Raw genomic sequence first — 27,765 nt, 5'->3', positions numbered from 1 at the left:
GTTCTCCCGAGCCTCCTCCTCCCCGCCCCCCCATCTCGGCCCATCTTTTCTCTCGGTCCTCGGACTGAAAGTCCGGAACCTGGGGAAGCAACTAGCGCTCAAAAGCAGCCCCCGCAGCCTTCTTCGTGATCTGCACCTTTAAACTCTCACTCCGTCCCAAACCGGACCCCGGAGGCACCACCCACATCCGTCTAACATCACTTCCTTCAGGGTTAGAAAAAAAAAAAAAAAAATCTGGGAACAAGAGCGGATGGGCTGAGCAGCACTTGGGAAACCGAGCGGACTTTCTGTTAGGACCCGGGCCCTACGTCTGCTCAGCCCCGTGGCTCCGCGCACCTACCACCATGGAGCTGCGGCCTCGTCTCGGAGCCACCTGTTTGCTGGGCTTCAGTTTCCTGCTCCTCGTCACCTCTTCTGATGGACATAATGGGCTTGGAAAGGGTCAGACCGCGTTCTTGTCTTAATCTTTACTTATCCTGGGCCCCAGCCCAGTACAACCCTCTTCTTGTTCTAACATGATCCCTTTCCCATTTTATCTCTGTGGCCACGCTAGATTTCTTTTTATCCCCTCGAACTGCTCCTGGAATTTGGGGTGAGGAGTAGCGGGTCTGAGGAATGTTGAGATGGGGAAGTTTTACTTGAGGCCTCCCTGAATTCTTGGGTTGGGGTAAGGAATTTCCCTTATATTACGAAAAGCATGTTTAAGAGACCAGCATAGTGCCTAGCACTTGGTAGGTCCTCAGGCACCGTTACCTTCCCTCCTGGGAGAAATAGAACTTTTGGGGACCTGTATATTTAGACCCTTGCCCTGGGTCTGAAGAGTCCCCTCCTCACCTCTTCTTTTAAGAGCTAGGTTACTGCTTCCTTACCTTGGAGCGAACAGCACCTGTATCCTAGGGAGGGGTGACTGGCACAAAAGGAAGGGCCAGATGAAGGGTCAAAGGTCTGATGTTAGAGGGTCGCCAACTGTCCTTGGTTGAGGCTGTCCTTGGTTCCTTGGTGTGGTTCAGTAGGTGTGTCTGAAGAAACTGAGTTTTTCTGAAGAGTGAGGGGGCAATGGTTATGAATGGAGAATAAGAGGTGTGACCCCCTACTCCATCCATCCCATTACCTACATCTTTATTGGAACTCAGGGTTTTATGCTTTTTCTAAGTGGTTGTGTGGTAGCATGCATTCCCCTCCCTTTCCGTTTTTTTTTTTTTTTTTTTTGTAGTGACATTGCTGTATGGAATGTCTCTGCTGCAATCCTGCTGTTGTTTTATCCTCCCTATTTGCACATTTATTGGTGGGTGATGAGATTGGGTGGACGTTCAGTGTGCCTGAATACAGTCAGTCCTTCATTCAGTAAATAATTTTTGATCACCAACCGTATTACAGGCATGGTCCTAGGCACTAGGGATATATCAATGGATAGGACAGACAAGGTTCCGCTCTCACAAAGCTTATATTCAATTCAGAGGGACAGAAAGTAGATACATGAACAAATTAATAGGCAAGATAATTTCAGCTAGGGATGAGTTCTGGGAAGAAAATGGAACTGATGGACTAGAAAGGCTGGGGAAGGATGAGGGAGCTGGCATTACTTGAGCTAGGAAGATCAGGGGAGACTTCTCTGAGGAGGTGACATGTGGGTTTCCATCTCAATGATGAAACTGCACAGTGAATTCTGTTGAGCCAGAATGTTTTAAGTACTGACAGTCCCATTTTAAAGCAGATTATTGTATATTTAGTATAAAATTTTAAGTACTGAAGGAGACAGAAGAGTGTAGTGTTAGGAGTGTGGGTTTAGATTTGAGTTTTAATTTATTCTGCCACTAACCAGCTGAGAGGCCGAGGGCAAGTTGCTAAACTTCTCAAAGTTCAGTTCCTCATCTGCAAAAGGGGCAGAATAATAACTACCTCAGACACGCAACAAATAATTTACCCTGTTCCAGTTTACTGTGTTAGGTGTAGGCAATACCTTGGAGTCACGTATTCAGTATTCCTTGTTAGCCATTAAGCTCTGTGTGGTTGTTCCATTTACCATTGCTGTATAATAAACCACCCCCAAATTCAGTGGTGTAAAGAAATCATTTTATTATGCTCACGATTCTGTGGGCTAGGAATTCAAACAAGGCACAGTGGGGAAGGTATATGTCTTGGTTCCAAGTCTGGGGCCTCAGCTGAGCTTGTTACTTCTACGTGTGGTCTGTCTTCATGGGCTAGTGTGGTCTGTCTTCATGGGCTAGTGTGGGCCTCCTCACCATATGACAGCTAGATTCCAAGAGTGAGTGCCCTAAGAGAACAAGGTGGAAATGCATGGCATTTTTATCATCTAGCTGTACAAGTCACATAGCATCACTTCCACTGTACTCTGTGGGCATGTTTAAGGGCAAGGGACATTAACCACACCCCCTCCATCCCCCATGGGAAGAATGTTGAGGTCCCATTGTAAGAAGAGCATGTGGAATGGGAGATATTGTTGCAACCATCTTTGAAAAGTACAGACTGCCCCAGTAAGGTAGGACCATTTCTGTCTTATTCGTGCCCAGGAATATTTGTTGAAAGAAGAAGTGAATGGTACACATGATCGTTGAGATCCCTGTCTTTTTCAGCTCATAGTCTGAAGACTGTCAGGACAAGTAAGCAGGCAGTTACATGACAGTGATATGTACTGTGAGCAGGGAAATAGCATGTAACTTAGGAGCATATAGAAGGGCAACCTGGTGGGGGGGGCTGTGTTGTCAGGATTAAACAAAAAAACAAAAGGTATTTAATATGTGTCACAAACTTAGAAAAGTGTTTATTTAATGTTTATTATTATATCCTCCCAAAGAAGAATATTGAATTGTTCCTGAAAAGAATTAATAATATTTCAAACTGCTTTTGTTTGTTTGTTTTTGGTTTTTTTGTATCTTGTGAGTGTGGTTTCTTGGAAAATAGATTACAGCTCACCATCCACCTCCCAAAAAAGTGCTACCCAGAGCAGTGATGAGTAAGATTTCTTCCCAGATGTTTAAGTAGTTTTGACTCTCTCCAGAAGATGGCCTGGTGGTTTGCAGAGAGGAGAGACAGAATGACCCTACTGTTTTCATTAAGAAGAGGAAGTACAGTGGTGTGGTGTGAGCACTGGATAGAAATCAGGAGGCCTGAGTTTTAATCCTGGTCAGACTATATAGCCAGCTCTTATCTTCCCTGGGGATCATTTATTACATGAGAGAGCTGGGACTGGAAATGATTCCTAAGAGTCCTTCCAGCTCTAACATCCTAGCGTTCTAAAATAATTTTGTTGTTTTCCATGTGCTAAAAATTTGGAATATGTATCACCTGTGGGGAGGAGTGTAATGATTAACATTTACTTTATATTTGCTGTATTCCAGGAACCGTTCTGTGCATTTTTCATGTATTGACTGGTTTAATCCTCATAATAACCCTCTAAGATAGATAATATTTTTTTCCTTGTGAAGTTGACATTTTATTAAATATTTTCATTCATTAACATATTATTTTTTCAATATTTTATTACAGTAGTTTTCAAACACATAGCAAAGTTGAAAGAATTTTGCAGTGAACCCCCTTATGTCTACCTCCCAGGTCTACCATTGATGTCTGACTATCCTTGTCCTATCATGTCTCTCTCCACGTAGTCATCTATCCATGTGTATCTATTTTTTTCTTACAGTGTAGATAATATTTTTTTATAGTTATCCCCATTTCACAGATGAAGAACCTAAAATGGGATGCAGGAGTCACATAGCTAGTAAGTGGACCAGCTGAGATATGTATTCCAGAGCTTCTGTTCTCAACAATATACCACTCCTGCTCTGAGTGCAGAAACTCCTTTGAAAACTTTAAAGGAGAAATGAGAAAGTTTTCAGTGGGGGCGGTTCATGTGCTCTCCTGCCTGAAACAGAAATGGATGGCTTTGTCAAGTCTCAAATGCAAATTTGGCACTGACACATATGGAATGTTTACCTTCCATACTGTGACTTATTCACAGTCACAACAGCCCTATGGGACAAATATTTCTGTTAGTCATATTTTGCATACGGGAAAACAGCAAGTGGCTAAACTAGGTCTGTTTGATGCAGGCAGACTTCATTTAGCCACTGTGTTATTCCACCTCTTAGGTACAGTGTTCCCTGTTTCAGAGACTTGGCTGCCAGTTCTGACACGTAACCTTTTGTTTTGTCAGCTGGGAGAAGGTGGATAATACTTTTCTGATGTCCTTAGCTTACACTCATGAAAACAATTTGAGCATGAAGGGCTTGGGAATTCTGATGTAAATGCTGTGTTTGGAAATTGTCACTTTCCCTTTTTTTCCTCCTTTTTAAATTAATGTTTTACGGCAGGAGCTGCTAATATGGGAGCTTTCAGCTCACTCTGCAGAAAACTGGAGTTAATAAAGTGTCTGTGCAGGTGATACTTTAGGAAATTGGACTGTCTTCAGATGTTCCACGTTGGCATGGGTGTGAGTGTGGGTGTTACTGGGGAGTAGGTAGCAACACGGTAAGCACTGTACCTTTTCAAGTTGTTTTTGAAGGGGAACATAAGGACGCAGGTTTTCCAGACCTGAAGTCTGTGTTTTCATTCTGCTTTGGTGAAGCCACATTCCTTTATTCATTTATTCATTTTTATCTTTGCTAGAGAGTCAGTGAAGTATCGTGAGCAAACTACAGACTCTGGAACACAACCATCTAGGTTCTAATCCCAGCTCTGGCACTTACTAGCACTGTAGCCTTGGGCAAGCTATTTAACTTCACCTTCCATATCTGTAAAATGAAGACAATTAAGTTTCTACCTCATAAGCTTATTGTGAGGATTAAATAATACATGTAAAAGCATGAACAACAATGGCTGGCATATAATAAATGCCATATAAGTGTTAGTCATTAATGCTATTATATTATCGTAATTATAACATAGAGTAAGCACTCAAAAAATGATGGTGCTGGGCTTCCCTGGTGGCACAGTGGTTGGGAGTCCGCCTGCCGATGCAGGGGACACGGGTTCGTGCCCCGGTCTGGGAAGATCCCACATGTCATGGAGCGGCTGGGCCCGTGAGCCATGGCCACTGAGCCTGTGTGTCCGGAGCCTGTGCTCTGCAACGGGAGAGGCCACAACAGTGAGAGGCCCGCGTACAGCAAAAAAAAAAAAAAAAATGATGGTGCTGATTATTACTTGTGAAAAATTCCAATGTACTTTTTAATATGAATTTTCAAAGAAATCTTATACACGTAGTGAACTGTTTCAAATTATACCTCTAGACTTACTCGTAGGGATAATGCAGTAGGGCAGCCAGGGGCACTGGAAAAGCATTTTAATTAGGAATCAGACTAAATTCTGGTTGTGGCTTCCTTTGTGGTCTTGGGTAGCCTCTTCCGTTTTCCAGGCCTTTGTAATATGAGAGGATTAGACTGATCTCTTAAGTTTGTGCTGTCCGATAAAGTAGCACTAGGAATATGTCACTCTTAATTTTTAAATTAATTAAAATAAAATAAAAAATTCAGCACCTCTGTTGCATTAGCCATGTTTCAAGTACTCAACAGCTAATAGCTACCATATTCAACAGTGCGGCTATAGAAATTTCCATCACTGGAGAAAGTTCAATTGAACAGCCCTGCCCTAGGCTCTCTCTTAGCAATAACCTCCTATGACTGTAAGCTTTGTCAGCTAGCTTCTGAGTAGTCCATGTTTATGGAGAAATTTTATTTTGCCTGATAGTAATCTAGCTTCCCTGACTTTCTTTTGGCTGACATTTGCCTGAGATATATTTTTCAATCATTTTACTTTTGACTTTTACAAGTCCTTCTGTCTTAGGTGTTCTTGTAAACATAGAGGTAGTTTTTTTTTTTTTTTAACCAAAATCTGACAAATTCTGTCTTTTAACTTTAACTGGCAAGTTTAGTTCACTTATGTTTGTTGTGATTATTGACAGAGCTGGTCTTATTTCTCTCATCCAATTTCCATTGCTACTGTTTTTTCTATTCTTATTTGCTCTTTTTTGCCCTTTCATTGGGGGTTGAATATTTGCTGGTTCTTATTTTGCTTTATCTCCTTTATGAGTTTGGAAGTTGGCACTCTAGTTCTTTTCTTTTAGTGGTTACTTTTGAAATTTTATTCGCATATTTAACAAAATCTAACATTAATATCTTAACCCCCCAATGGTTAGTGGGCCTTAGAATATTTTAACTTCAGTCTCTTCCTCTTTCCTTATAAGCTGTTGTTGTCCAATATTTTAGTTCTCTCTCCTTTTTTTTTTTTTTGCGGTACGCGGGCCGCTCACTGCTGTGGCCTCTCCCGTTGCGGAGCACAGGCTCCGGACGCGCAGGCTCAGCGGCCATGGCTCACGGGCCCAGCCGCTTCGCGGCATGTGGGATCTTCCCGGACCGGGGCACGAACCCGTGTCCCCTGCATCGGCAGGCGGACTCCCAACCATTGCGCCACCAGGGAAGCCCCCCCTCTCCTTTTTTAACTCTATAAATTGAGCATTAAAATTTTTTATACAGATAATATTTAGATTTATCTACATGCTTACCAGTTAATTTGCTCACTGTTCCTTGTATTTAGGCTTTCTTCTGGAATCACTTCTTTCCTGAAACATGCCTTTTATCATTTAGTTTCTCTGGTTTTCTCCCAGAGGACTATTTCGTATTTACTTTTGTCTCTTCAAACCTCCAATGCTTTCTCCACAATCCTTGCTTTCAGCCAGTCACCACACTTCCTATTTAACAGAAGGTAGAAGGACTCAGAAGAGACCTTTCAAAAATTGTCACCACGAGATTTACCTACCTTCTAGCACCAGTATCCATATATCCTTCCTTTCCTGTCTTTACTGGATGAGCTATCAGGGCTCCTAGCAAAGGCTAATCCCTCTACTTGAGTACTAAATTCCATCTCCTTTCATCTACTCAAGATATTTTCGACTCTCCCTTTTAGTCCTATATCATCAGTTTTCCTACCTTTATTATATCATTTCTATCAGCTTTCAACATCCTATACTTTCCTCCATATTGAATAAAAACCTTTCATGGACTCACAGCTGCCTCTAGCAATTGCCCCTGTACAGCAAAATTCTTTAAGAGAGTTGTGTGTACTTGTTCTCTAATTCTTCCCCTGGGCTGTCTTGATCTTGCTCTAATCATCTTTTCATCCTCGCTCCTCTATTGAAACTGGTCTTGTCAAGGTCAGCATTATTCTCCGCTTGTTAAATCCAGTGGTCATTTCTGATTTAATAGGAGCATTGGTGTCAGTGGATCATCCTTCCTTCTTGAAACATCTTGGAAACACTTGGCTTCTGGGATTCCATGTGCTGCTGGCTTTCTGCTGATCTCACTGGTAGTTCTTTCTCACGTCTTTGGCTGGTTCTTCTTTATCTCCCTTAACATGGGAGTGCTCCAGGGCTGCTGGACTCCCTCTTCATCTACACTCACTCCCATGGTGATCTTATTCAGTCTTAAGCTTTAAATAACATCCGTATGCTGATAACTGTCCCTTGAATTCCGGGCTCAGATATTCAGTTGCTTATTCAGCATCTCTACTTAGATGTCTAGTAAGCATCTCAGAATGAACATTTCCAAATCCAAGCTCTTTAATGTTCCTTTCTAAAACTCACTCCACCTACTCTCTTTCCCACCTCTATTTACGACAACTCCATTCTTCTAGTTGCCCAGGCCAAAAACCTTAGAGTCATCCTTAACTTCTCTCACCCCATATCCAGAACAAAATCCTTTTGCCTTTACTTTCAAAATATGTCCAGAATCTGATAGGATCTACTCCCTCTACCACCACAGTTGGTCCAAACCACTGCCATTGCATGCTTGGATTACTGCAATAACCACTTTCCTAGTCTCTTTTGTTTTTGCCCTTCTCTCCTGTATTAGTTTGCTAGGGCTACAATAACAAAGCACCACAAACTGAGTGGCTTAAACAACAGAAACTTATTGTCTCACAGTTCTGGAGACTAGAAGTTCAAAATCAAGGTATTGGCAGTATCGGTTCCTTCTAAAGGCTGAGGGAAGGGTCTGTGCCAGGCCTCTCTCCTTATAGATGGCTGGGTTCTCTCCCTGTGTGCGTATCTGTGTCCACATTTCCCTTTTTTATATGGACACCTTATTGGATTAGGTCTCACCCTGATGACCTCATTTTAACTTGATTACCTCCATAAAGATCCTGTTTCCAAATAAGGTCACAATCTGAGGTACTGGGGATTAAGACTACAACATATCATTTTTGGAGGGACACAGTTCAACCCATAACACTTCCTTTAGTCTGTTTTCATCACAGAAGCTAGAGCAATCATGTTAAAACAGAAATCACATCATGTTACTATTGATACTTTGCTCAAAACCTACTAACCTACTATTGATACTTTGCTCAAAACCCACTAAGAAATAACATCATGTTACTATTGATACTTTGCTCAAAACCCACTTAGTAAAAGCCAGAATCTTTATAGTGGCCTGTCAGGCCCTGCATTGTCTACTCTCTCCCTTGCCTCTTTGTCCTTACCTCCTTCTGCTTTGAAGGACAGCATTGTTTAGTGCTTGAAAGTAAGGAGTCTGGACCCTGAGCGCATAGGTTCAGTTTCCAGCTCTGATGCTCATTAGCTGTGTGAACTTGGGAAAGTTACTTAAACTTTGTGCCTTGGTTTTCTCATCTGTAAAATGGTATTAATAAAAGAGTACCTACCTCTAGGGTTGTTATGAAGATCAACATTGGTAAAGTACTTAGAATAGTGCCTGGTATATTATATTAATAGCAAATACTTGTAGCAATTCTCCAGTCCCAGACACTGTTCTAAATTCTTTTTTTGTTGTTGTTGTTATATTCATTCATTTCTTTTAGTTTTTAGATTCCACATATAAGTGAAAACATACAGTATTTGTCTTTCTGTGTCTGACTTATTTCACTTAGCATAATACCCTCCAGGTCCATCCATGTTGGCGCAAATGGCAAAATTTAATTCTTTTTTATGGCTGAGTAATATTCCATTATATATATATATATATATATATATATATATATATATATATATATAATTTTTTTTCTTTTTGGCCGCACTGCGTGGCTTGTGGGATATTAGTTCTCTGACCAGGGATTGAACCTGGGTCACCATAGTGAAGATGCTGAGTCCTAATGACTGGACTGCCAGGGAATTCCCATGTATATACCACATCTTCTTCATCTATTCATCTGTTGATGGACATTTAGGTTGCTTTCATATCTTGGCTGTTGGTAAATAATGCTGCTATGAACATTGGGATGCATGTATCTTTTTGAATTAGTTTTCGATTTTTTCCAGATACATACTCAGGAGTGGAATTGCTGGATCACATAGTAGTTCTATTTATCATTTTTAAAGGAACCTCCATACTGTTTTCCACAGTGACTGTGCCAATTTACATTCCCACCAACAGTGTGCAAGGGCTCTCTTTTCTCCATATCTTCTCTAACATCTATTATTTGTTGTCTTTTTCAAGATAGCCATTCTGAAAGCTGTGAGGTGATATCTCATTGTGGTTTTGATTTGCATTTCCCTGACGACTAGTGATGTTGAGTATTTTTTCATGTGCCTATTGGCCATTTCTATATCTTCTTTGAAAAAATGTCTATTCAAATCCTCTGCCTATTTTTTAATTGGGTTCTTGGTTTTTTTAATATTGAGCTATATGAGCTGTTTATATATTTTTGGATATTAACCCCTTATAGGTCATATTATTTGCAAATATTTTTTTCCAATTTGGTAGGTTGTCTTTTTGTTTTGTCAGTGGTTCCCTTTGCTGTTCAAAAGCATTCAAGTTTAATAAGGTCCCATTTGTTCCTTTTTGCTTCCATTTCTTTTGCCTTAGGAGACTGATACAAAAAAATATTGCTACGATTTATGTCAAAGAGTGTTCTACCTATGTTCTCTTCTAGGAGTTTTATGGTTTCAGGTCTTACATTTAGGTCTTTTTTTAAAATTAATTAATTATACTTTTGGCTGTGTTGGGTCTTCGCTGCTGCTTGTGGACTTTCTCTAGTTGCAGTGAGTGGGGGCTACTCTTCGTTGTGGTATGAGGGCTTCTCATTGCGGTGGCTTCTCTTGTTGCAGAGCATGGGCTCTAGGCATGTGGGCTTCAGTAGTTGTGGCACACGGGCTCAGTATCTGTGGCTCACGGGCTCTAGAGTGCAGGCTCAGTAGTTGTGGTGCATGGGCTTAATTGCTCCATGGCATATGGAATCTTCCCGGACCAGGACTCGAATCTCTGTCCCCTGCATTGGCAGGCAGATTCTTAACTACTGCATCACCAGGGAAGTCCACCATTATTTAATTTAATCTCCTTAAAAACTGAATTAGGTGATATTATCTCCATTTTACAGGTATGAAAACTGAGGCTTGAGGTATAGGACTGTCCATGGTCCCATACACCTAGAAAGCAGTGGATTTGGGACTTGAATACCATGCTTTTGACAAAGGAAAGCCTTTTTTTTTTTTTTTTTTGTGGTACGCGGGCCTCTCACTGTCGTGGCCTCTCCCGCTGCGGAGCACAAGCTCCGGACGCACAGGCCCAGCGGCCACGGCTCACGGGCCCAGCCGCTCCGTGGCACGTGGGATCCTCCCAGACCGGGGCACGAACCCATGTCCCCTTCATCGGCAGGCGGACTCTCAACCACTGCGCCACCAGGGAAGCCCCAGGAAAACCTTTTTTTATGAGTATCTTGTGAACATGCCACATTTCTTTCTTGGGTCTTTGCCCTTTGTTCATGTGTGAATGTTTATGAGGCTCTTTCCTTCCAGGTTTTGGAGATCACATTCATTGGAGGACACTAGAAGATGGGAAGAAAGAAGCAGCTGCCAGGTACAAGATATGGTTTTAGTTTACTTATGATGGTAAAACACTTTCCAGCCATCAGCTTAGCATTAATTTCAGGTGAAGGATTATGCCAAGGCAGAGCAATGGAGGGGCTGCCTGATAACAACAAAAATAATACTACTACCTAACATTTATTAAGTGCTTACTATGCACCAGACATTGAATTATGTGAATTAACTCAAATTTAATTCTCACAACAACTCTTTTGAGGTGGGTACTGTTGTTACCTTCATTTTACAGATGAGAAAACTAAGGCACAGATCAGTTAAATAACTTGCCCAAGATCACACAGCTAGTTAAGTGGTGGAGCCAAGATCTGGACCCAGACACTCTGGCTTCAGAGCCTACACTCAACCAGTAAACCATACTGCCTAATAGTCTCAAGTTGAATAGTCTTAAGTTCCAAGTAGGTTTAGTCTATGCACAGAAGACTTATACAAAGGAGGAGGAAAAGGAGGAAAGGCTAAACATTGATCTGAGTGCTTTATATTCATTAATTTATTTAATCCTCACAACCTATGAGGTTGGTTCAGCCTGTGAAATAAGAAGCATTGTTATTATTTTACAGGAGAGGAAATTTAGATACAGAATGGTTACATAACTTGACAATAGTTTACACAGCTAGTAAGTAGCAGAGCCAAGACTTGAACATTCTCTACTATACTGTACTGGAGACATATAAAGATACAATGTATGTGCACTTCCTTTATACACACACATCCTTGCACAGAAATACTCACACTTCTGCACCTACCAAACTATAGTGCTTGCTTTTGCTAGAACAGATCCTACAGCTTCATGGCTCTGAGCCTCATACCTTCTGCAGGAGTAGGGTTGCCAGATTTAGCAAATAAAAATAAAGGATGCCCAGTTAAATTTGAATTTCAGATAAACAATAAGTAATTTTAAATATGCCCCAAGTAATATTTGAGACATACTTATTTTTAAAACATTTTTTGTTGATTGTCTGAAATTCAAATTTAACTAGGCATCCTATATTTTATCTGGCATCCTTACCCAGGAGAAAAATTCCTATTCGTTTTTCACGTTCTAAATCAAATGACTATTCCTAGATAAGTCTTCGACAATTTTTGTGAGCAGTTTGTTTTTCTCTTCTGTACTTTTACAACCCAACCTACCTTTATCCGTTAGAGTGTATGTTAATCTGCCTGTAGGTGCCTGACTTTTCCCATTCAGACCCTTGCTTTGTGGGGGGACTGTTTTATGTTCATCTCTGAATTCCCAACCATGAAGATATTGAATGATTGAAATGGTTATTGAATAAACAGTTACTGAATGTTATTGGCTATAAGAAATGAAGGGGAACTAGTATTTGTGAATTGTCTTCCATTTGCTAAATATAGTGCTGATTGTTTTGCAATATTTAATGCTCTTTAAGGCTCCATTATAAATTGGGCCTCCCTGGTGGCGCAGTGGTTGAGAGTCCGCCTGCCGATGCAGGGGATACGGGTTCGTGCCCCGGTCTGGGAGGATCCCATATGCCGCGGAGCGGCTGGGCCCGTGAGCCATGGCCGCTGGGCCTGCGCGTCCGGAGCCTGTGCTCCGCAACGGGGGAGGCCACAACAGTGAGAGGCCCGCATACCGCAAAAAAAAAAAAAAAAAAAAAAAAAAAAAATTGATAGACATAGTCTTTGGCCGCCAGGAGTTCTAAGCTCCGTTTCCTTTCGGAGAGAGCAGGATCTGGTTCTCCTTGGTCTAGAACTCCTGTTTCCATAGCAACAGAGGTCGTGTAAGAGTCAAGGGAGGCAGGAAGTGTGGCTTGCATTTCCGGTTTGCGTCGGAGCCCCGGCAACCCGGAAGTTGACGTTGCGCGGTTGCATATGGCCGCGTCCGGGAAGGATGCCGCTGGTGGTGTTTTGCGGGCTGCCGTACAGCGGCAAGAGCCGGCGCGCGGAGGAGCTCCGCGTGGCACTGGCGGCCGAGGGCCGCGCGGTGTACGTGGTGGACGACGCGCAGGTGCTGGGCGCGGAGGACGCGACGGTGTACGGCGATACGGCCCGTGAGAAGGCCTTGCGTGGAGCCCTGCGAGCGGCCGTGGAGCGGCGCCTGAGTCGTCACGAAGTGGTCATCCTCGACTCGCTTAATTACATCAAGGGCTTCCGCTACGAGCTGTACTGCCTGGCGCGGGCGGCGCGCACTCCGCTCTGCCTGGTCTACTGCGTAAGGCCAGGCGGTCTGAGCGGGGGACCGCGGGTGGCGGGCGCGGATGAGAGTCCGAGCCGCAGTGTCAGTGTGAGTTGGAGGCCGCGAGCTGAGGAGGGAGGGAGACCTCTGGCGGCGGGCACCGGTGTCCTCGGGGAACCGCAGGCAGTGGACTCTGTAGTAAATGGGAGAGCCCAGGCAGAAGTACCTAAGGAACTGGAGCGGGAGGAAACCAGGACGTCAGCTCTTGTGACTTCGGAATTCGAGAAATCTGCAGAGCATGTGTCCGGTGCCTTTTACCCTCCCGAACTTCTGGAGGCCCTGGCGCTGCGCTTCGAAGCTCCCGACTCTCGGAACCGCTGGGATCGGCCCCTGTTCACCTTGGTGGGCTTAGAGGAGCCGTTGCCTCTGTCAGAGATCAGAGCTGCCTTGTTTGAGAACCGGGCTCCTCCACCCCATCAGTCTACACAGTCCCAGCCACTTGCCTCCGGCACCTTTCTGCACCAATTGGACCAGGTCACCAGCCAGGTGTTGGCACGACTGATGGAAGCTCAGAAGAGCGCAGTCCCTGGAGACTTGCTTAAGCTTTCTGGCACCACAGAGCACCTGCGGTTTACCCGGCCTTTGACCATGGCAGAACTGAGTCGCCTCCGTCGCCAGTTTATTTCCTACACCAAAACGCATCCCAACAATGAGAACCTGCCTCAACTGGCCAACATGTTTCTACAGTATCTGAACCAGAACCTGCACTAACCAGAGCTGGTGGGGGAAAGTCATGGCTCCTTGTCTAACCACTGCACTCTCTGTTTCTCTGGGAAGAATAATCTGAAGGTCTGCAGAATATATTGATGTGTGGAAATAGAGCTATTGTGACTGATTCACTCGTACATTTCTGAATGCCTCTGTGCCAGGCCTTGAGTTTACAGCATAAATTGAGACTAGAGAGAATGGAGAACTAGCTTGGAGGAGCCTGGCAGGTTTCTCTAGAGGACAGAGCTCTGGTGGACAGGGTTTGCTTAGATGGGGTTCTACTTGGGATATCACATACCATTGATTTCCCCCATCTGAATTGTGGGAAAGCAGACTGGATGGATGAATTGTTTTAAAATAATTGTGAACAGAACTGAAGATGACACAGTTTTGCCTCTGTACTGGCCCTTTTTTCATACCACAGTTTTTTGAGTACTGTGCCTACTTTTGCTAGTCTCTGTCCTGGGGCCTGGGATCACAGATAGATCCACTGGTTTCTGTCCTTGGGAAGTTTTGGTTCTAATAGTGAAAGACAAAACCACTAGATTGTTTCATTTAATAAAATCTTTTAGATGAAGACAGTGTGCTGGCATCTCTTTTGCTTTATGTTCTTCATGTAATTTACTTAATGTAACATTTTAGATACACAGGTATCCCTGTTACGCCTTTGATCAAAAGTACTTTCATAGTGCTGGGTGAGAGTCTCGATGCTTTGGTCTTAACCTAGAGTGACTGTTATGACAACTCCCATAACTGGGTGCTTCATTCTGTTTTTCAAGACAAATAGCACTTTAAGCATGTCTTTCATTTTTTTCATTGATTTCAGTAAACAAATGGTAGGTACCTACCTTACCAGTGCTTGTGTTTTTCAAAGATGTATTAGATAGTCTTTGCCCTTGAGAAGTTAGTAGTTTAGACAAGTAAACAGGTGATTAGAGGATAAAAAGGACTAGAGGTTAGAATGCTTTGCGATCCCAGAGGAGGAATTGGACTAACTAGCTGCTGAGAGAAGGTGGTTTTGGGAAGGCTTCACAGAGGTGTTTACATTTGGACTGTCACTCTAGAGCAAGGGTCAGTAAAGGGCCAAACAGTAAATATTTTAGGCTGTGAGGGCCATAGGGTCTCTGTTGCAGCTTATCAACTGTGCCATAGTAGCACAAAAGCAGCCATAGACAATAAGTATATAAATGAGTGTGAATGTGTTTTAATAAAACTAGTTACACTGAAATATGAATTATATTTAATTTTAATATATCACAAGGTACTATACTTCAGATTTGTTTTTCAAACATTTAAATACGTTTAAAAAAACATGTTTGTATATCATTGCCGTACAGAAGCAGGCAGTGGACTGGATTAGGCCTGCAGACTAGTTTGCTTACCTCTGCTCTAGAAGGATGAATAGGAGTTTGGGAGAAAAGAGAAAGCAAGACATTCTAAGACATTCTAAACTGCTCTGTAAGTGCGCGGTGCTGTTAAAAGGATGGGCTGCCTTGGTTGGTGATTATTTCTTGCTTATCAGGTTATCTGGACCACCTTTTGTTTCTGATATATGAGACTGGATTCCTGCATGAAATGGAGGTTTGGACTAGGCAGCATCTAAGGCCTCTTCCATTTTCATTCTCAAATTCCAAGTTGATTATTGGTTGGTTGGGTTTAAACCCATGGATTCTGGATTGCTGTTCTAAATTGAAGTAGACGATAGTGGTCAGAAAGAATATTGATTCTGGAGTCAGACTTACAAGTTAACTACTAAGTGGCAGAACCTAGAATTTATGTGTCCAAAGGTTTAATTTCTTGGAAGTATCAGTTTTCTCATTTCTATTATGAGACCATTACCTTAGGATTGTTGTGAGGATTTTTTGTTTGTTTGTTTGTTTTTTGCCGTACGCGGGCCTCTCAATGTTGTGGCCTCTCCCATTGCGGAGCACAGGCTCCAGACGTGCAGGCTCAGCAGCCATGCCTCACGGGCCTAGCCGCTCCGCGGCATGTGGGATCTTCCCGGACCAGGGCACAAACCCGTATCCCCTGCATCGGCAGGCAGATTCTCAACCACTGTGCCACCAGGGAAGCCTGTATTTTTTTTATATATATAAATTTATATATATAAATTTATTTATTTATTTTGGCTGCGTAGGGTCTTTGTGCGGGCTTTCTCTAGTTGCGGTGAGCAGGGGCTACTCTTTGTTGCGGTGCATGGGCTTCTCATTGTGGTGGCTTCTCTTATAGTGGAGCACGGGCTCTAGGTGCGCGGGCTTCGGTAGTTGTGGCATGCAGGCTCAGTAGTTGTGGCTCGTGGGCTCTAGAGTGCAGGCTCAGTAGTTGTGACACACAGGCTTAGTTTCTCCACAGCATGTGGGATCTTCCCGGACCAGGGCTCGAACCCATGTCCCTGCATTGGCAGGCAGCTTCTTAACCACTGTGCCATCAGGGAAGCCTTGTTGTGAGGATTTAAATGAGATAATGTGTGTAAAGCACATACAACAATGTCATATAATAAATGTTTAGCACATTTGGCTATTATTATTATGGCTATGTAGATCCCACTTCTTACCTAACCTTGTCCTGCTCATTTAGTTTATAAGCTTTTACAAGTATTAGAGGCACCATTCTGTCCCAGATTTGTAGTAGGCCTATGATGAGATAGCTGAATAATTCATTTGACACTTATTAAATTAACATATGTATTTAGAATAGTACCTGGTACACAGTAAATGCTGTATAAGTTTTTGCTACCAGTAATATTATTCTCTATATTAGGTGTAGGGAGTATAGAGACAGCTAAGAGTTCCTTCCTTAAGAAGCTCTAAGTAAATAAAAAGATACAGTTCAATGTGGTAAATACTGTGATAGTATTGTACAGCATGTGGTGATGTGGTGATAAGGGGGTTGGATGATGGAGAAAGCCAACGTCTGATTACATAGGACCCTTCTACAAGTCGGCATTTGAGCCTTGAGAGCATAAGAGCTTCAGCTGGCCAAGACTGATTCAGGTGGAATATGTTGCTTATTATTTTATGAAAGAAAAAGCTTTTCTTCCCTGATTATAAAAATAACATTTAATTGGGAATTCCCCGGTGGTCCAGTGGTTAGGACTTGGTGCTTTCACTGTCGGTGCTCGGGTTCAATCCCTGGTTGGAAAACTAAGATCTCACAAGCCGCATGGTGTGGCAAAAAAAAAAAAAAAAAAAAATTACACTTAATTGTAGAAAAATTGGAAAATAAAGGAAAAGTATAGTAAAACCCACAATCCCATTATCCAGAGATAACCTCTATTATGATTTGGAACATTTCCTTTTAGACTCTTTTCTACATATTTGTATAATTTAAACTATAGATAATAATTTCATATTCTAGCCTTTAACAGTGTACCAATAAAAAATTTATTAACGTTTCAGTGGTTATATAACCATAACATTTAGAAATGCTGTAATTTGTTGTTTTCTTCTACAGTCTTTTCTCCCTAGCTTTAAAGCCCAAATTTGCAGAATTTACTGGAATGTCAGAACTTAGCAATAATTTTGTTGTACTAGTCCACTATTATTGAATAGATTGTCTTAAAATTTTTCTTATTGAAATTATACTACATGAACATCCTTGTACATTAATCTTTGTCTTCATTGGTTGGTCATTTTATTAGAATATATTTCAAGAAGTGGAATTACTAGATTATAATTTCTTCATTTTGTTTTTAAGTGGATTACCCCTGATGGTGATTATCCATAAGTCCTGGTGTGGAGCTTGCAAAGGTAGGTGCAAATGATCAGACCTCAGATGTGTTCTCAAATATTAATGTTTAAAAAATATTAACACTGACTTTGGCTCAGCACTGCTTATTGCTTGAAGGAATACCGAAGAAATTTATGGTATAGATTCCCTGCCCTCAAGAAATTTGCAGTTGTATTTGCAAGGGGTTGGAGGGTGAGGCAATTAAGATATGGTTATGTAGAATATGGGATTAGGTGCTACAGTAGTTGTATGGACAGTTGTATGTAACAGAGAGAGACATGAGGAGTGGTCTTACTGGAGGAGGTGGGAACCAAATTAGAGCCCAGGTTTTCTTACTTTGTAGCCTGTATTCTTCCTGGTATACCAGCCTGCCACTTCCCAGTCAGATTCCTTCTTTTGTTTGGTATGCTACACTTAATAAAATCATGTAGGAAAAAGAGTATAAAATTAGTGTAAATTGCTAGTTTAATAATATATATACATTAGTGGCAGAGTATTGTTACTCTATTGTCTTTATTACATCTATTCTTAAATAAATGTTATTGAAATACGTAAAAAGGCCAATAGTAATATTTTTTTGTCAGTATGCCGTTATCTATATTTTATAAATTAGATGAAAGCTTCAGAGAAATAAAGTCAGCCACTTAAGTGTACATAACTGTGCAAGTAAATGGCAGAAGCAGGACCAGAATTCAAGTGTCCTGATTTCTGGGTCTTAAGATTAGCAAAAGGGTCTGTTATATGAATCATCTCAGCAAATTAGGGTTTGGGTATGACAATGATGTTTTCTTCTGTTCCAAAATCTTTTCTTCCCCCTAGCTTTAAAGCCCAAATTTGCAGAATCTACAGAAATTTCAGAACTTTCCCATAATTTTGTTATGGTAAATCTTGAGGTAAGACTTCCAGAGTTTCTCCTTTCTGCTATGATTTTAAGTCTTTACTGTTTTAGAGTTAGCCTCATTGATGGTATAAAATCTTACTCAGCAGAGCTGTCTTCTTGTATGTATATGTTTTTCTCTTGAACTCTAATACTAAGTCTTACATTAGGTGTGGTAGAATGCTACTGAGCCCCCAATTGTGGGAGGAAGTAGGAGAAGAAAGATTGGATAAGATGACTAAATTTTAAGGTCCCTTCACTTTTAGCTTATGATTATGACATGTTTTTACATCTTTGTATAACTGAACTAAAGATGTAGTCACATGTGTAGGCCACAGTTCCCTGCAAAATATGATTCAGTTGAAACCCTACTGTGTGCTGGGCTTATATGTAGAGCTTCCTTTTATTTCATTAGATATCCTTTATGTACTTCACATTGACCAGAGGTCTTGGAATCCCAAGTCAGAATATCAGATCTTAGAGTTAGAAGAGATTTTTAGGCCATTGATGCTATCCCTGTTTTACAGATTGAGCATCTTAGGCCTGAAGGATTTAGGTGATTTAGTCAAGGTCATAGAGCCTAATAGGTGATAAGAATAGGTACTATGACCTAGCTGTGCTGCTTTTAGGCTGTACTCTTCCAATGTGGGATGCTCGGATGCTCTGTGATGATACTCCTAGCCCTGTTTCTATAAAATGATGTTTATTTAAACATAGGACTGGAAATCTTCTGAACACATTACCAGTTAATGTTGAGGTAGCTAAGGGATGGCTTATAAAGCTAGTGGATAACCTAAACGCGGACACACCTCACTGAAGGCAAGGTTATATTAACTATTTGATATAACTTCTGAAATGGGAATCACACCATAAACGACAAAATTACTGTTGATTTCTGTGCATCTAAACGCCTCACCACTTTCTGTGATGAGTTAGAATCACCACTCACAGGAAACAGAAATGTGTTCAGTGAGCATTCTCCAACTTGAGAGATTTCTTAAAAAGAAAGCTAACTGTGTGGTCATATCTTCTGGGAGAACTATAACTTCACAATTGTACTAAGATGTCAGTCTCATCAATTCATGCATTCAAGAAAAATTGTGCAAGTCAGTGATGTAGGTATTGAGAATCAGCAATGAACAAAACAGACAAAATTCTTTGCTGTCATTAAATTACATATGAGGAATTGAATATGGGGAGGCAGATAAGTAAAATATGTCAGTGGTAAATGCTATGGCTAAAAATGAAGAATGGAGGGGATAGTTTGCAATTTTAATTAGGTAGTTAGAAAACAAGGTGACATTTGAGCAAAGATTTGAAGCAGAAAAGAGAGTGAGCCATGTGGATGAAGGGGGAAGTGTGTCCAGGCGGAGTGTAAGAGCAAATAAAAAAGCCTGAGTGGGGAGCATGCCTGGCTTGTTTAATGACAGCAATAGCAGGCAACTTAGTGTGGTTGGAAAAGACTGAACAAGGGGTAGGGCGTGTTGTTAGAGAAGTGCCCAGGTGGCAGGTGAAGTAGGGCCTCTTAGGCCACTGCAAGGACTTAAGGTTTTACCCTGAGTGGGAGGGGAAGCCACTGAAAGGTTTTGAGGAGAGAGGGAACATGATCTGACTTAAGGTTTATACTTAATAGGATGAAGAAGAGCCCAAAGATGAAGATTTCAGCCCTGATGGGGGTTATATTCCACGAATCCTGTTCCTGGGTAAGGTGAAAGGTCTTAATCTGGGGATCCGTGGTGCAGAAGGAGAGAGAAATGAATCAAGTCACTGACTCCACCTAGTGAAATTTTACTGGGATGGCTAAAAACAAAAACAAAAACCAGTTTCAAGAGAGAGTGGGGAGTTCTGAATGCCAGAACCTCGGATCTGAAGGAAAACTTCTCCCATTAACTACCTGCTTTTGTAAAAAACAAAAAACAAAACAAAACCCCAAAACTAACTGCTTTTGTGAGCAGTGGGAGAGTAGTGGTCATTCATTTATCCCTTTAGCAATCATTTGTGCATCAGCCATATGTCAAGCACTGCTAGGCACTGCAGGGACTGAGATAAGCCACAGTTCCCACCCTTGACCCTGTAGTGAGGCTGAAGCAGTGGGATTCTATAACAAGAAAAATGTCTTTCCAGAAACAATTTTATAAAAGATATTTAATGACTACCTAATCTTTGCTCAGCATTCTGCTAGATTCTATGGGGGAAACAAATAAAAATATAGATCCCACCATTATCAAACAGAAAAGAAACATGCCAGCAAGAGGGACCAGCATATACCAAGGCATGGTGGGGAGTGAGGGTGGGGGTGGGTTGTGTTCAGGGAATTATAAGGAATTCATTGTGATTGCAACATAAAAAACAAGGGGTAAGGTGGTGAGATAAGGGCTGCAAAGATGGACAGGTCTCATTTTCCAGAAGGCCTAGTGTACCATATGGTGCTTAAAGTACCTCTCTGTTGTAACTATTGCAATCCCTCTGCCATTTTGTCTACAATAGATCCCAGTGGCAAGGTGCGTCCTGAAATCATCAATGAGAGTGGAAACCCCAGCTACAAGTATTTCTACATCAGTGCTGAGCAAGGTATGGTTATGTTGAGAGAGAAGGGGGAGGGTTGCTGCTAGGTTTCAGTAGGATGAACCACATGCAAGGTCTGTGATGGGAAACTAATTCAACATGTTAGCCAGTCATCTGCTGCATGACTAGCTTTTGGCTAGATGCTGTGTAGAATATAGGAGAAAGATAAGACTGAGCCCCTTCCCTAGCTTTTTATAATCCAGTTGGGAGCTAACTGACCCACAGGAAACTGTGAAGAACTGAGGCTCCCAGAAATAGTCACTTGCCCGTGGACCCACAGTTAAAAAGTCACAGAGCCAGGATTTCAGTCCAGAACTTAGTTTTTTTCCACTGCACTAATGCTATTCTTGTGAGAATTCAAAGGAAGGGGAATGCTAACTGTTAGCTGATCTAGTCTGAAAGGTTTCATAGATAGTAAACTTTAACTGGATCTAAATGGATACGGATATCCATCCGTATAGAAGAGGACATTTCAAGTTATGGAAGCAAGGGGTGTGTGTGTGTAGGGGGGAGTGTAGCCCAGCATGGAAAGGGCGTGAGGCATGCTAGAGGGGATGATGACTGGGTTGAGTCCTAGCCAGCAGAGGAGTGCGGAAAGCATCATTCGAGGCAGAGGGAACAGCATCAGCACAAACGTGTGGGGGAAGATTGAAATCATAAGTCAGTCATGCTTTTTTGTTCTCTAATCCTTGAGCACAGTCATTCTAGAGGGAGAGTTTGGAATTCATGCCATGTACTGTCTCTATTTTCTTTCTGAATTTCTCCCTGCCATCTGTAAAAGAGGGTTGTTTGCTAAGTTGCCATGTGTCTCCCATTGCCATGCTGCCAGGTTGTTGATCGCTTTATGTTCTGAGTCCTCGGAACTCTTATTCCTCAGGATAGGGAGAGGAAAGAGATCTGCAGAGGTTATCCTCTCCTTTCCATGGGTAAGGGGAATGTCACCTTTCCTACACAAATGCCAATCACTGGAGCTTGGTGTTACAGGGGAATTTTCCACATGGAGAAGGGTAGCTGAACTTTAGGTTCCCAACTTTTTTTTTTTTTTTTCTTGGCTGTGAGGCTTGTGGGATCTTAGTTCCCTGACCAGGGATTGAATCCAGGCCCACGGCAGTGAAAGCACCTAGTCCTAACCACTGGACCACCAGGGAATTCCCATAGGTCCCCAACTCTTGACCCTTGAAATTCACCTTCCTTTTAGAATTTCATGAAGTTACCACTTCCATCTTGACACCAGCATCATCCTTTAAGACATTAGTCCAAATGTGGACACAGAACCCTTTGCCTGAATTCTCCATGGCTCAGCTGACATGAAACTGGAATATTCAAACCTGGCTTTACTAAAGGCTTGGGCAAAACAAAAGGGATGTAACAAACTATACTACCTGGTTTGCTTTCTGAGATCCATAGACTGGCTCAGCCTAACAACTGGCCTGCCACTGTATGGGGAACCTGTACCAAAACAGCTGCCCTCCTTGATGCCCAAGATAGATGAGAAGTTTCATCTTCCGTCTGCCCAGGGCCTGCCTTCCAGGTTTCTCCTGTGCCTGAGAACTTGACTTCTTCCATACGTAGTTGATACTAGATATGACCATCTCTTTCAGTGAAGACCATCCTCCCTCCAAGTACACGCACACACTCACATACCAGTGTAAACTGTAACCTCCACAGGATATGAAATAAATGCAGCGATCCTCCAGAAGAGGTGATGGGGATGGTAGGAAGATGTTTTCTATTCCCTTAGTGTCAAGTGAATATCTACAGCTTGTGACAGGGGTTCAGCTCTAATCCTGGAGGGTAAGCCAAAGTAACTACTAACATTTTTTTAAGACTTCATAGTTTATAAAGCACATTTATTATTCATTCTCTCATTTAATTTTTATAATCTGTGTGAAGTAAGTAGCATCACCTTATTTATAGATGAGGAAACAAATTCAAGAGACTTTCCAGGGCTAAAATCCGGAGCTAGATCTTGAATCCAGATCCTGTGCTCCTCTTATATTTCTCCTAAAACATAAAAATCTGTATTGGTTGTCACATGTCAAATATTAAAGACCTGCTTTATACTTTTCCCCTCAACCTTTATTTCACAGTTGTTCAGGGGATGAAGGAAGCTCAGGAAAGGCTGACGGGTGATGCCTTCAGAGAGAAACATCTTGAAGATGAGTTGTAACATGAATGTATCCCTTCTTTCATCAAAGTTACTGTTCTGGAAGGAAGGTAGCAGGGAAGAGAATATTGAGGAATCACTCAGAACAGTTAAACCTTGTTCCTGCCTACATGGGAAGGGGCCCTCTCACTGTGGAAGAGTTCTGCTGCCAGAAGCTGGTCTCCATGTTTGTGATCCAGCAGAGTGTGGCAGACTTCCTTCTCCTGTCCCCTCTCACCTAAATGTCTCTGTCATTGAAGGTAAAGAATGACACCTTTTGACACAAAACTTGAGCCATTTGGAGGTTTACTCCTCACACTGCAGTAGTTGAGTCTTTCCATTTCCTCCTGCTTTACTCACCTTAGTGGTGAAAAGAGACCAGAAGCATCTTTTTTATAATGTTAAAATTGCAGAAATAGCTTATCATTTAAAACAACAAGTCCTAAATGTAAATCCGTAATTCTATCCAACCAAGGAGACCAGCCTGTTTCTTCTCTTTTTCTCCTGGGAATAATCTTGGGCTTCTTCCTGAATCCCTTCAGCTTCTTTCCTCTTCTCTGGCTTGGCTTCCCTGTTTGCACGCATGTGTGTGCAGGAATGGCTGTGTGCTTTGGACTCAGCCCAGCTGGAAGCATGCTTTCCCCTGTTACTGTTGGAGAAACTCAAACCTTCAAGCCCTAGATGAAGCCATTTTTGTCGAGTCGTCAACTGTATTTTTGTACTGGGGTTAACCAAAAAAAAAAAAAATATATATATATATATATATATATTAATTGTTCCATTAAACTTTAATAAAACTTTAAAAGGAAATGTGTTGTGATGGCCTTTTTGTTATTGCAGAATGGAGGGAGGGAGGTCATTCAGGAAGAAAACTAACCTTGAGGGCCTAATCTAGGAGCTCTGTCTAGGACTCCTTGTGCACCTGCACCTCCCACATTCTGATGGGCATCAGAGCTCTTCTCTTCTACTTTTTAAATACCTGAATTCCCTCCTTCCTCACTGACACTCTTGTACAGGGCAGGCCTTTTCTACTTCCTAGACTATGTATTGTTGTAGCCTTGTAACTTGCCTACTTGCCTCCAATATTCTCTCCTGCAATCCGTCCTCCTTACTTCCCCCAGAGTGATCTTTCCAAAACACAGATGTGACCATGTCACTCCCCTGCTTAAAGCCTTTCCTGCCACCCTCAAGAAAATAATACTAACATTAGAAAATATCTGGGCCTCAGTACGTGGCAGGCACTCTTCTAAGTGCTATATGTGTATTATTCCATTTTGTTTGCCTTTAGTCCTAACAGGCCTATGACAAAGGTATATTATCATTTCCATTTTATACAAGAATTTGAGGTGTACAAGGAAACAAAGGCACAGGATCAAGTCAAGATCTTTACCATGCCTTTTAGGAAGCTTCTTCAACATCATTTGTTTTCATTGTCTTTGCATTTTGTGTTGTGGTGACACCAGATTGCTTCAAGTTCCCCTCACAACATGCTCTTTCATGCTTTTTTGTCTTTCCTTGGCTTGTTTCCTCTGCCTAAAACTTCTTTTTACTCATTCTTCACATTTTGAGCCACCTCTTGCAGACTTACCTGGCTTTTCTCAGGAGGATAAAATGCCCCTCTTCCCAATACATCTATCTTGGCTCAGCACTACATTATATTGTAATTACCTGTTTGCACACCTGTAGCTGTCATCAGGCAGCCATGCTCTAGGGCAGAGCTATTCCTCTGTCCTGTGTACCAAGGTCTCTAAACAATGTACTTTCAAGTGAATTGTCAAGCTCTGTGGTAGGTTCTTTTCATTCATTCTATTTAAATCCCATTAATGGTCCTAAAGGATGGGTATTATTAGCCTCATTTTATGGAAAAGGAAACTGGAGAGAGACGTGGCTTGCCCTCAGTTTCTAGTCTAAATACTGGATTCTAACCACCCCTGTCTTATTCCAAACTCATACTTTTTTCACCACACATTATATTACCTCCTTTATGTTCTAAGGTGTGACTCAGAACAAAAGTTTTCAATCTGGGGTATGTAAAGGCTTTACAAGAAATACACGGGCACAAAATCTTTAGTGAATTGATATCCAGGTCTTCATTTTCCCAAAAGTGATTTCCCAGGATTCCTCAAAAAAATTAAACAATTACCATATGATCCAGCAATTCCACTTCTGGGTATATACCCAAAAGAACTGAATGCAGGGACTTGAATTGACATTTGCACACCTCTGTTTATAGCATTTTTCATAGTAGTGAAAAAGGTGGAAGCAACTTGGGTCCATCAACAGATGAGTAGATTAACAAAATGAGGTATATACATACAATGCAATGTTATGCAGCCTTTTTAAAAGGAAGGAAATTCTGACACATGCTAAAACATGCATGACCCTTGAAGACATTATGCTAAGTAAAACAAGCCAGTCACAAAAGGACAAATACTGTATGATTCCACTTACATGAGGTACCAGTCAACTTCATAGAGACGAAGACTGGTGGTTGCCAGGGACTAGGGGGTTTGGGTGTTAGTGTTTAATGGAGACAGAATTTAAGTTGGGAAAGATGAAAATGTTCTGAAGATGGATGGTGGTGATAGTTACACAACAATGTGAATGTACTTAATGCTACAGAACTGTACACTTGAAAGTGGTTTAAATGATAAATTTTGTTACATACATTTTACCACAATTAAACAAAAAAGATTTCCCAGGACATGTCATCAAGATGGTTCATTCCCACCTCCCTTATCACTCACTATTCACCTTTCCCCACTTCACAGAAGAAAGGCATACCTCTTACCCTGAATTTTAATATGGTTCATTGCTGTATTATGCAAACACCTCTGGGGTGCCAAACAAAGGTAAATTGAAATAGTACTAAGCTTCCTTGATTAAAGAAAGGCTTTCTGAAATAGTACTAAGCTTCCTTGGTTAAAGAAAGGCTTTCTGTCTTGTACATAGTTGTCATAAGCGTAGTTTGTCAAAGGTAAAACCTAACATTAGAAATGGGCAGTTTGCACCATTTGGAGATATTTTGAATTCAGAAATGTTGTAGAGTGAATGTGATGAAAATTTGCTTCTTCCAGTCCCCAATTATTATTAAAGAAGGCATTTCTCGGGTTTCCCTGGTGGCGCAGTGGTTGGGAGTCCGCCTGCTGATGCAGGGGACACGGGTTCGTTCCCCGGTCCGGGAGGATCCCACATGCCGGGGAGTGGCTGGGCCCGTGAGCCATGGCCGCTGGGCCTGCGCGTCCGGAGCCTGTGCTCCGCAACGGGAGAGGCCACAGCAGTGAGAGGCCCGCGTACCACAAAAAAAAAAAAAAAAAAAAAAAGGCATTTCTCCTGAGGGAGAGGTCTAAGGAGAAGAGAAAGAAGTTTGAAGTCATCCAGGTGACAAATTCATGACAGGTCTTCACCTCTTAGAATCTGGAATTAGTCTTAGAGTTAGGATTTGAAACTAAGATAGTTGTCATACAGATTCATGTTAACATGTTTATTTGACTTGAAAAATGAAGTTACATTGTTGCCCCTGGGCAAAGACTTGAACAGATACTTCACAAAAGAAGATATAAGAATGGCCAATAAGCATGTGAAAATGTGTGATATTAGGCAACAGAGAAATGTAGATTAAAACTATAATGAGATACTATTTCCCACCTGCTGGAATTGCTAAAATTAAAAAGACTGTTGATACCAAGTATAGAGGGGATGTGGAGCAACTAGAACTCTCCAGTTTATTGTTGATGGGAATGTCAAATGGTACAAACATTTTGGAAAACAGTTTGGGAGTGTTTTATAAAGTTAAATGTACACTTACTATGCAATCCAGCAATTCCAGGATTCCAGGATTATGTGACTTATATAAAATAGAAGTCTGCAAAAACAAAAACTTGTACAAGAGGGACTTTCCTGGTGGTCCAGTGGGTAAGACTCCACGCTCCAAATGCAAGGGGCCTGGGTTCAATCCCTGGTCGGGGAACTAGATCTCACACGCATGCTGCAACTAAGGGTTCACATGCCACAACTAAGAAGCCTGCATGCCGCAGCTAAGAAGCCTGCATGCCGCAACTAAAGCCCGCATGCCACAACTAAAGATCCTGCGTGCCGCAAAGAAGATCCCGTGTGCCGCAACTAAGACCCGGTGCAGCCAAAATAAATATTTAAAAAAACCAAAAACTTGTACAAGAATGATAGAAACCTTATTCATAATATCAAAAAACTGGAAACAACCTAAATGCCTATCAAATAAGTGGATAAATTGTGGTATATTCATACAAAAGGCTACTACCCAGAATAAAAAAAAACAAACTACTGATACATAAAGCAACATGGATGAATCTCAAAAACATGCTGAGTGAAAAAGACCAAAAAAGAATACATTTATATGAAGTTTCAGAACAGGCAAAACTTGTCTGTAGTCTGAGAAATCAAATCAGTTGTTACCTGAGATTGGGGGTGTGGGGAGAGGAATTTAACTGCAATGGCACAGGAGGGAACTTGCTGTGGTGGTGGAAATGTTGATTGTGATGCTTACCTAGGTGTATGTATTTGTCAAAACCTATCCAACTGTAAACTCTATATAGGCATTTTACTGTATGTATATGTCAATATGTTTGATTTTAGAGATAATGAATTACATTTTTTTTTGGCTGCACCATGCAGCATATGGAATCTTAGTTCCCCTGCAGTGGAAGCACGGAGTCAACCAC

General features: G+C 41.7%; 3 protein-coding genes across 3 annotated transcripts in view; 2 read left to right on the top strand and 1 right to left on the bottom strand.

Moving 5' to 3' along the window:
- Positions 1–1,194, bottom strand: part of BTF3L4 (basic transcription factor 3 like 4) — a 29,020-nt gene extending 27,826 nt beyond the window's left edge. Inside the window, exon 1 of the mRNA XM_082613370.1 lies at positions 870–1,194. The gene's annotated coding sequence lies outside the window, so the exon portion shown is untranslated. The remainder of the gene's footprint in view (positions 1–869) is intronic.
- TXNDC12 (thioredoxin domain containing 12) lies at positions 218–23,875 on the top strand. Its single transcript, XM_082613368.1, has 7 exons — positions 218–441; positions 10,760–10,820; positions 17,445–17,497; positions 18,297–18,370; positions 19,988–20,057; positions 20,842–20,925; positions 23,010–23,875. Exons 1-7 carry the CDS (start codon positions 345–347, stop codon positions 23,087–23,089), a joined length of 519 nt encoding a protein of 172 aa, XP_082469494.1. The 5' UTR covers positions 218–344; the 3' UTR covers positions 23,090–23,875.
- KTI12 (KTI12 chromatin associated homolog) lies at positions 12,483–14,517 on the top strand. The gene has a single exon (XM_082615141.1). It carries the CDS (start codon positions 12,696–12,698, stop codon positions 13,749–13,751), a length of 1,056 nt encoding a protein of 351 aa, XP_082471267.1. The 5' UTR covers positions 12,483–12,695; the 3' UTR covers positions 13,752–14,517.
- Positions 23,876–27,765: the final 3,890 nt, after the last annotated feature.

The sequence above is a fragment of the Mesoplodon mirus genome (genome assembly GCF_964341445.2).
Source record: "Mesoplodon mirus genome assembly, chromosome: 3".
Classification (NCBI taxonomy): Eukaryota; Metazoa; Chordata; class Mammalia; order Artiodactyla; family Ziphiidae; genus Mesoplodon; species Mesoplodon mirus.
The sequence above is the reverse complement of the archived record's forward strand: the minus strand, read 5'-3'. Positions and strand labels throughout refer to the sequence as shown.

Excerpts from the sequence above, each read along its gene's own strand:
- TXNDC12 (XM_082613368.1), top strand. The coding sequence starts at position 345 with ATGGAGCTGCGGCCTCGTCTCGGAGCCACCTGTTTGCTGGGCTTCAGT. Across the intron at positions 442-10,759 it reads ACATAATGGGCTTGGAAAGG|GTTTTGGAGATCACATTCAT; the intron begins GTCAGACCGCGT and ends CTTTCCTTCCAG. Across the intron at positions 10,821-17,444 it reads AAGAAAGAAGCAGCTGCCAG|TGGATTACCCCTGATGGTGA; the intron begins GTACAAGATATG and ends TTTGTTTTTAAG.
- KTI12 (XM_082615141.1), top strand. The coding sequence starts at position 12,696 with ATGCCGCTGGTGGTGTTTTGCGGGCTGCCGTACAGCGGCAAGAGCCGG.